The 10367-nt window shown below is 39.9% G+C and overlaps 1 protein-coding gene across 4 annotated transcripts in view; it reads right to left on the reverse strand.

Moving 5' to 3' along the window:
* Positions 1-2525: 2525 nt before the first annotated feature.
* Positions 2526-10367, reverse strand: part of mib2 (MIB E3 ubiquitin protein ligase 2) — a 91653-nt gene continuing 83811 nt past the window's right edge. For 2 of the 4 annotated variants that reach the window (XM_017468433.3, XM_017468434.3), the window contains exons 15-19: positions 9726-9950; positions 8343-8521; positions 6932-7119; positions 5510-5575; positions 2526-5386 (exon numbers count right to left, since the gene is read on the reverse strand). In XM_017468433.3, coding sequence (XP_017323922.1) covers positions 5157-5386; positions 5510-5575; positions 6932-7119; positions 8343-8521; positions 9726-9950 — 888 coding nt within the window. In that variant the 3' untranslated portion in view covers positions 2526-5156. The remainder of the gene's footprint in view (positions 5387-5509; positions 5576-6931; positions 7120-8342; positions 8522-9725; positions 9951-10367) is intronic. The other 2 variants (XM_053680173.1, XM_053680172.1) reach the window with 1 other exon arrangement.

Below are 10367 nucleotides of genomic sequence, written 5' to 3' on the forward strand. Positions count from 1 at the left end.
AGAAAAGACGTATAGATACAATTTATCCACAAATCTAAACAAAACTAAATAAACTGATGTGACCTGAGTTGTTTCTCCCTGTAGTGTCTTGTCTTAAACACGATAAGAACTAAGCTAATCCGAATTGAATCTGGTTGTACCAACGACGGTTATATTTTTAAGATCTTTCTAGCTGCCACAGGTGGTGTAGGCAGGCACGTTAAGCCATTAAGGCCTGTTGCTTTGCAGACTGACAGTGTTCACTGTCCGTAGTCTAGTCTTGGGTGGTCTGATGTGATATTTATTTTTGTTTTAACAGCTGTGTCCTAACAACCAAATATAGCCTACTAAAACAAGAAAACAGCATTCATTTGGCTTAAACAACAGTTTACCTAACAGCTATTAAAATAATTACATTTTTAAAAAAAATTTAAAAAACAACGACGCATACACACCTGGATGGAGAAGCGTTCGTCTATAGGCTACATTTGTATTTAGTTCTCAAGTCACTGGAGCAATAATTTGCACTTTAATTTGCACTCTCAAACTTTTTGCATCCCATTAAATAAATAATCCCCTCGGTGTCAGATATATCCGACTTTTCACATTTTAAGCTCATTATTCAAATGTTTACAATGATTCGTTTCGCTATTTACTTCTTTTTATTCTACCATAGGGATTACATTTTGGCCAACTTGTTTTTGTGTTATTGGGGTTTGGATTAAACCCATTCAATTCAAAGAATACGAATAGTCAGACTGGATAACTGTAAGAACGTAGTCAATATAATAACTATTAATCATGTGATAGTTGTGATTTCAAACACTAACAAAATAAAAAAAAATTAAAAATAAAAAAATCACAGAACCCTGTGGTGTCTGGGTCATAGTTTAATAACCACAGGTCTATACATCCCACTTTGTTCACTGCTAGACGCACATTTGTCTCGAACAAGTCTTGAAATAATACGACGAGCGAGTTTTTCCAGAGTTTGAAAATACTGACCTTTTTCTGATTCTGCACATGTTTAACATTCATCACTGATTATAATACTCACTTTCAGTAACCTCTTTATCTTGATCAGGGTCATGGTGCATTCTGAGCTTCTCCAGGGAACGCTGAACATGAGGTGGGAATACATACATACATACATACATACATACATACATACATACGCACACAGACACACACTTCACCATTGCCACTCCATCTCCTAGCATGTTTTTGGGAGACGCAGGGAGAACATGCTCAGGAACTCTCAGTAATCCGAGCTCAGGATCGAACCCAGGATACTGATAACTGGGTTATCTTTAACTGGACAGACTGTTCAAAACACATACTCACTGTCCACTTTAATAGGAACACTTGTACACCTGCTCATTTATGCAGTTATCCAATCAGTCAGTCATGTGGTATCAGCACAATGCATAAAATCGAGCAGATACAGGTCAAGAGCGTCAGTTAATGTTCACATCAAACATCAGAATGGGGGAAAATGTGGTCTCAGTGATTTTAATCGTGGAATGGTTGTTGGTAGCAGATGGGCTGGTTTGAGTATTTCAGAAACCGCTGATCTCCTGGGATTTTCACACAGAACAGTCTCTAGAGATTACACAGAATGGTGAAAAAAACAAAACCAAAAAAAAAAACCCCTAAAACCCCCCAACGTCCTGTGTGCAGAGAGTCTGCAGGTTGAAACAGATTGTTGATGAGCGAGGACACAGGAGAATGACCAGACTGGTTTGAGCTGACAGGAAGTCTAGATTAACTCAAATAAGCAGTTTTTACAACCGTGATGAGCAGAAAAGTATCTCAGAACACACAACACGTCAAACCAGCAGAAGACCACATCAGGTTTCACTCCTCTGTCAGCCAAGAACAAGAATTTGAGGCGATCATAGGCACAGATAGCAACTTGATACAATCTGGCCATTTTCCTCTGACCTCTCTTATCAACAAGGCGGTTCCATTAACTGAAGCTCTTGACCTGTATTTGCATGATTTTATGCATGGTGCTGCTGCCACATGATTGGCTGATTGGATAACTGCATAAATGTGCAGGTGTATAGGCGTTCCTATTAAAGTGGATGGTGAGTGTAATTGTTATATATACACAAAATCAACAAATAAATAAAATAGGTGTGGATAAAATGAACCAGGGATGAAATACTAGTTTGTAAAAGGAAAAAAAAAAAGAAAGAAAAAAAAAATTGTAAAAAATAAGCCTTCTAATGCATGACCTTTTGTAGTAATTCCTTTTCGTGAAGGTCACCTTTGGTCTTTACTGGACTGAAATGCCACTAAATGAAATGATCTCGCTAGTAAAATGGCCTTCCTTTTAGTACCATTTCATGCAGCTTACTACATCTGAACAGTGACTGGTTGAAAATAAAAATAAAAATCTCATTCGCTCTCCTATCTTGATAAAACAAACACACCAGAACATTCCACCCACACATTTTACAGTCTGGTGATATTTACAAATCAGGATGAAATAAAACATCAAAGCACAATTTCATCCTTATAAAACGGTTCCATATTTATTGCAAAATACTTTGTACAGTAAAACTAAAAAAAAAAAAAAAAAAAAAAAAAAAAACCTGGAATGGACAGTAAGGCCAACATGTTGCGTGCTGAACTGTACAAACATCAACAGTAACACTTTAAATAATCTTTTAACATCGTCAACGCATATATGCCTTTATTGCCCTCCTACGTCTGCTGCCAACTCACAAGTAGTTCACACTGAATTCTCACTATCATGCCAATTGTATGCATGGATCATTTCTGAGATTAGGTGGAATTTGAGATTCTAAACTGATATACAATCTGATGGGCAAGCTAGAGACCACTTTTACACACACTACTGTATGTAATGCTTTTACCATCAAGACAATGAACATGTAAAAAGAAAAAGAAAAAAAAGAAGAAAAAACTATCACTATTAACCTCCCCTTTAAAAAAAGGGCCTTTTTTCAAAACCTGCAACTTGGTTAAGAATACACTTTACAACACAAAACACAAGGCATTTACACAATCCTGCTATTCACATCTTGTGTCAAAACATGTTCAAATCAGATAACTTGGTTATATGACACGAAGTTTGGTGTTTAATAATCTCTGGCTAGTGGCTCTTTACGAATGTCTAAAGTTTGTTTAGAGTACATATTTCTTATTCCATTACTGGGTTTGATGTTCCCAAACTGGAAGAAAAAATGTAAAAACTTTTGTGAAATCAGAAACAAATACCGATGTCTCAGAATTGATGAGAAGTTCACAAAGACTTCATACTCTTGTATGAAGAAGCAATGCGTATGACTTTTAAATTTGGCACTGATATTCTTTTAACTTTGCTAGCATGCTCAAGCTGTGATGCAGCAGGATCTCTTTACGGACATTCCAATATATGTACATTCTGGTATTTAACTGTAAGTAGCCCAGGTATGGAATCTACAAAACCCCATTTTGATTGACATGGAATATAATACAAAACGAAATAGTAATAATTAAAATAGATTTTTTTTTTTTTTCGATGCATACAGCGAGCCCTTCTGGAACGAAACATGTAACTGGTTTGGTTAGGGAAATTTTGGTAGCGACTGACAAATGGTAACACACTTATTGACAGATACGCACACTTTTTTTTTTTTATTTATTTTGCCATTCTGACGCAAATTAAATTTGAACTCTTTGGGGGACGGGGAAAGAAAATAACCGTTGGATACCGAGTAATATCCAAGTGTGAAGGCGTAGTATAGAGTTTGTCCTGTTTAGTAAACAGCAAAAGCACAGGACAGTTCCTCACCATAATACATCAGAAAACTAAGCAGCAATCTTCAACAGAAAAATGTACAAAATTAGAATCGGGGTAAAATTTTCCCGATTTGAATGGTGTAATGGAAAAAAAAAAAAAAAAACAACTAATAAACAATTTGCTGAAAAGTCCCAGCTCAGATCCAGGATCAGCTTATCCTAGATTAATGTTTTAACCGTATTAATTAATGACACAAAAGCCAAAAATTGATCTCTGATCACCAGTTTGACCTGAAACCACACGAGCACGGAGGATATAAATTACCGGAGATGTCAATCCAGAGGGCTGTCACTTTCAAAAAGGCATGAGGTGGCTCATCCATCAAATTTCATTCAGTCTCCCGTTGTAAAGTTAACGTGTAGATGAAATGTTTACTGACATCTTTCAGACCGTGCTATCCTTCAATTTAGTGTCTCGTACTCTATTTCAGGAAACTTCCTTTTGTAAACTCTCCTCTAAAAAAAAAAAAAAGTAAATGACCTTATTTCTTTCTTTATTTTTTTAAAGGAGTTATCGTTTCTTTGACCATAACAAATAAATTAACACGTAGTAATACTGAGCGTTTCATTGCTCAGGTCTGCTTCACTTGACCTCTTGGCTACAGGATGCCTTCACACATAAATAAAAAGGAAAGGAAAAAAAAGAAAAGAAAAGAAAAAAAAAAAAAAAGACTGATTGCCTTAGAACACCACAAATGTAATCCATGTCACAATATATCATATAGATAATATGCATATCAGCATGCATTGTATATCCTTCACTTGTGGAAAGCTTCTTCAGGGTCTACTAGGAGGGATTGGGAGAAGCGCTGTACGTCACTGTGAAACTTAAAGCTGCAGTCTGTATGACTTACAAAATAGCCCACCTCCATCCACTGCTGTGCATCCAGGTGTAATGATTCTACATCCATGGAGAGGTTTATGGTTTTTCCACAGAGAATCTAACGATAGTGTCAGTCTGTAAACATCTCCGAGCTACAGTGAGTCAGCAAATAATTCAAAATCAAATGAGAGGAGTTAAATCTCACAGGAAGAATTTGATGTCGCAGTGGATATGACTGGTGTTTTGTTTGTGGATGCTGACCCAGAGGATTGTGTGTCTGCATTTTCTTTTTGATGAACTGAAAAAAGCAGGTGCATACACGTCCCCACGCACACACAAAAAAAACCAAAACGATTCCTTCGAGGCTTCCTGCATCTGGACAATGATGATGGAGAAGTCAGGCTGACTGACTAAATACAGCACATCCTATATCCTTTCCTCCCACCCCTACCTGCCATCTAACAGTAAGCCATGACACAATTGTGTGTGTGTGTGTGTGTGTGTCTGTGTGTGTGTTGGTGAGTAAGTGAGTGTGCACACATCAGACAAAAAGCTGGATCCTTTCGCGGATGCTCTGGCGGCATATGGGGCAGGTCTTGAGGGCGGAGCTGCACTCCATGCAGGAGGCGTGGCCACACTGAAACACAAGCTTGATGTAGTTGTCGATGCAGATGGGGCAAGTGATGCGCTCCTCCATCTTCCTGTAGCGCTCCAGCAGGTGGTGCTGCTCCGAGCTCTCCGAATTTGGACTGCTGTCTACCTCTGTTTGGTCTGCGAGAGATAGAGATTACGTCGTCAGACCTAGATTTAATCTAAACCACCGTCGCAACACATGAAGAGTGGAAACACACCAAGACTCCAAGCCTTAACATGCACAAGATGAAATACAAATACCTTGCCGTATTTTCTTGGTGATGGTGACCTGGCATTTGATGCATTTCTTCATTCTGTGAGCACATTCTAAACAGAGCAGAGATCGAAAGAGACCATGTACTTAAACTGTGTGCACAGAAGCATTAGATTTTCTCTGGAGGTCTCAATAACTTTCAACATACTGTCTTCAGAGGATTCCACCTTTAACATTTTTAATCATTACAATTCTAATCATTGTACAAAACCCTAATGCAGGTTTTTGAAGTTACTGATCTATTTAAAGAGTTTGGTCCATTATAGTTGGGTACTATAACGTACTGATACGGTAATTTTCCTCTTTTACTTGCAAGCAGCAAATCAGAACAAGCATGGGGGACAGAAACATTGTTTACATTAGCAGGTAACACAGTAAAAATAATGATGAGGTGGAGCTTATTGCACCTTCACTTAAATAAACAGCGTAAACCTATTTTCTTAAAATATTTTAGAATAAGGGAAGCTTGGTGGCACAGCATATAGCGTTACTGCCTCACAGCTCCGGAGTCCCCGGGTCGAGCCTGAGCTACTGTCTGTGTGGGGTTTCAGATGATCTCCCTGTGTCTGTGTGGGTTTCCTCAGGAGTCTATGGTTTCCTCCTCCAGTAGGTGGACTATGGACTAGGTGGCTATGCTAAATTGCCCCAAGGTGTGAATGGAAGAGTGCAGGGTGCCATGCGCCTACTGAACACGAATGGACAATTTTGGTATAACGTGTAAATATAGTCTGTACTCGGCTAAAATGATTGCGATTGATTTTCAAACTGGCACTGTTCACAAGTAAGTTTCCTGGGGCTGAACATCCACACACACACAAAAAAATCATCATGTACACTGCCAGGGTTCTATGATCTAGTGGAGGGATGCCCAAAATGTGGTCCAGATTAGACCACATCAAATGTATGAAAGGTTTGTGAAATTTATGAAAGGTTTTCTATGCTTAGTGGTTGGAAGCATTGCCACTTATTAGCTCTAGTAATGTTCTGTGCCCCATTTGCTCTGATAAAATGTTGCTTCTGCAAGGATAGCTTCCAGCTGCTTCAGTTTCTCTGCCCTTTCATTCCCTGCAATTTAGTTAACACAGTCTGCTGCCACCATCAGGTGAAAGGACAAATTGCAACGTGTTGTGGGCCACCACATTCTATGAGAGAAATTACGGGCCAATTATCTCTCTGCAGGACGCATTTGACAGAAACGTTGGACACCCCTGATCTAGTGGAAAGCCTCTCTCAGAAAATTAGAGGCTCTGTTGACACCAATAACGGACCAATACCCCATTAGTGCCCGTGATTTCGGAGAGACCCTTTTGGACATCCTTTTTTGTATGCGTGCCCTCTCGCTTATAAGCAGCACTGCATGTAGAAATACTTAGATTAGTGTGTCTTTGTGTGTTAGTGTGTGTCTTCACCTTCGCAGGCGACACTGTGCTGGCACGGGGAGAAGAGCACAAGCAGAGCGAGCTCGGAGCAGATGAGGCACTCGCTGGGACCTGGTGCGCTGGGCATGACCAGGTTGGTCATGGTGTTTGGTGTGGTGTGAACCCGCCTCAGACTGCTGCTTCCACTGCCACCCGTCCCACACGTACCGGCCTGCAGTCTGACACACACACACACAACAAAATTTTACTTATTTAAAATTTTACTTCACCATTTTTGTATTCATGTCCTTTACTGCTGTTTATTTTTATATTTTATAGTTTATGTATTCTATCTGCAACCTTTTGTCTTTTTACTCGAGTTGACTTTTTTTTTCCTTCATGTGCACTAAATTGATTTGACTAAGACCAGTGTTTTTTCAAGTCAAAAATTCAATTAAAAGGAATACAGACTTCTAATATACAACATGTATTTAAAAAAAATAAATAAAATAAAATAAAAAAAACACACCAGTTATCTGTTCATTTAAAATAGAAAAAATATTTTATTCTGAATGTTAGCTGAATAACTATGATTAGGGGTGTGCGATAATGACCAAAACTTATCTTGCAACATCTCGATATGTTCTGGGATTAGTCGTGGACGATATTTTGCATCCTTCAAAAATGTATTTGTAAGAGTGTTATATTATACCATCTCGCACTTGTTAATAGGATATTAATTGCTGCTTACTCATGATAATAATGGAAACAAGGAAAAGAGGTCTTATTTAATTACTTAAAACTGAAGTTTTTGCTGAGTGTGTTTTTGTTCTGGTAGCTTGACTGGTTTAGGCATATCGCGGACAGCTGTCTCCTGAAGCTTCTCATATTCTGTGCTGTGATTAGTTTGCAGGTGGTGAAACAAGTTAGTTGTCGAGCGGTCTTTAACGGCAACCGATTTCCTACAGTGTGCAGATTGCAGTCTTTTGAGCAACATCTATCTTTTCAGCCAAATCATGTAGCCAAATCACCTCCATGCGAGTGAGGATGACCCACGTCTAGTAATTAAATCTAACGACGTAGATTGCGAGGCTGGTGGTGTCTGTATTTTGTCTCCTGGTGCTGTTTGTTCCCTCATTTTTAACGCAAGTCATGCATTTTTATAGGCAGCTATCTAGCTTAATTTGCACACTGCCTTCTAATAGACTACATTAGGCAGTGAATGTGTGCACTCTCAATGTGTACATGTAGTACTCTATCCTACATCATGCAGTGAATGCGTGGACACTCAAGGCATTTTTTTGATTGGTTTTTGCAAATGGAGTAACATGCTCGATAATGTCAGCTCACACATCGTTAAAAACAACAATTAAGTTATTATCATAAATAATACTTTAATAATACTTTTTCCACACCCCTAACGATTATACATTATTTCAATATTGAACAAACTCGGATGTACCGGTATTTCTCGGAGAAGCTCCTGATCAGCTGAAACACGATGCTGTCCGTCACCAGGTCCAGTGGACTCTTGCCTTTATGGTTGGCGTAGTTTATATCGGCACCCTCTTGAGCCAGGAAACAGGCTATAGCAGCCCCGACGTTCAGCTCTGTGTTCCCCAACAGCCCTGAGCTGCTCAGCTTTCTCACACACACACAAACACACACACACACACACAAAAAGATGTTCAGCCCGAGCTCTGTGTTGGAAATTGGAAATTAATGAACTACTACAATCACTGACTATTCTCATGGCTAGCGAATAAACATGCAAATTTAAGTACAGTACTGGGAAAAAGTATTTCTTCTGTTTTGTGCATCTCTCATATTATATTGTTTCGACTGGTGCAAAAGTGCACCTTCTAACATCAAATAGACTGCCAAAGCTACACTGCAGCTCAAAACCAAGAATGTGAATGTGTAAAAAATTTTCAGTTAAAGCCCAGATCGCAATCGAATTGGGAATCCGTGGCCAGGCAACTGATGTTCACAAATGGTTACCATTCAATCTGACAGAACATGAGCTATTTTGCTAAGAACAACGAGTAAAAATATCAGGATCCAATTGTGCAAAGCTGATCGATACATATCCCAGAAGCTGTAACTACAGCCAAAATGGTTCCATCAAGTATTGACCTAGGCCGGTGAACACTTATGCAACAAACAAACGCTCCTACACTGCAGCTCATTATTTACATGTGTCCCTGCAGGTTCATAAACCTGTGTGGCAGGTGGCAGTGTGTGGCAGTTTTATATGCGAATGATTTTCGCAAATTATATTAAGCAGATGAGTGACATCTTAAGGTGGTATTTAATAGAACAACAACAGTGATAAGTCAGATTTTAATGCAACTCCAAACACACAAAGCCAGAAACACACACACACACTTCTGCTGATCAAGGAAAACAACTTAACTGGGCACCTTATTGTGCAACTGCATTTCTCCATTGGCTCTCGCTCAAATTCAACCCTCAGCTCTCAGAGGGCTACGTGTGTGTGTGTGTGTGTGTGTGTGTGTATGGCTATTGTGTGTGAGTCTATGCCCTTCAGATGAAGATGGAATTGGTCAGCCCAAGAAAACAAAGCCAACGTTGTCTCAGAATAATGAAACTACATTACCAGAGCACAGGAAGGTGAACCGACTCATAGGAATTTTAATCAGAGAAAAGCTTGTTATTAAGAATTCAAACTCGGTGCTGTCACTTTTGGGTCCTTGAGCACGATCTTTAACCTTCAAATGCTTCAGACCCTGTGCTCTAATCTCAGCTTCCTTCCAAAAGAGATACAAAATACATGCTTTTATCATGTGCACATCGTCTCTCCGTGTCTCTCTTGTGCTCTTACTCGGCTGTAGAGGTTTGAGGCATCTCTCTCTGTGCTGCTCAGGGCGGTGGTGAGTCCTTGGCGGGTGAGGGACGTGTGCATGGCCGTGTCTCCCTCCTCGTCCTCAGCATTCACGTTGGCTCCCTCCAACACCAGGAGCTCCACCAGCCGCATGTGGCCCTGCGTGACCGCCAGCTGCAGAGGTGTCTGACCACGGTTGTTGCGGATGTTGACATCACAGCGGCCCTATGAGGCACAAAGCAGAGAGCACGCTTCAGAATAAAACTTTTTTCCTTCTCACTAACAATGCCCTGTTTATACTTCTAATAAAATGCAGTGCACACCATGCAAATCCACACAACTCTCGACTTCGTTCTGAGCGTATCTTTCTATTACCAGGATGACAGATACGAGAGATAAGAGCGGAGTAGTCACTCGTAAAAGCCACCAGAGGGCAGAATAGCTTTACACAAAGCGCACCCTGTGACTGCACCTGGGAGGCGACAATTTTAATGTTTTCCTGCACAGGTAGACCTGCAGGGACCGAGATGGCCACCATTTCACCAGCAAATCGCTTCCCATTCATTCAATCAGTAGCAGAACTGTGTCCCATACGCCCACATTAACAGCAACCCTCGTTGCAAATCAGGTTTATTCTTTCAG

This window comes from Ictalurus punctatus, chromosome 5 (genome assembly GCF_001660625.3).
Source record: "Ictalurus punctatus breed USDA103 chromosome 5, Coco_2.0, whole genome shotgun sequence".
Classification (NCBI taxonomy): Eukaryota; Metazoa; Chordata; class Actinopteri; order Siluriformes; family Ictaluridae; genus Ictalurus; species Ictalurus punctatus.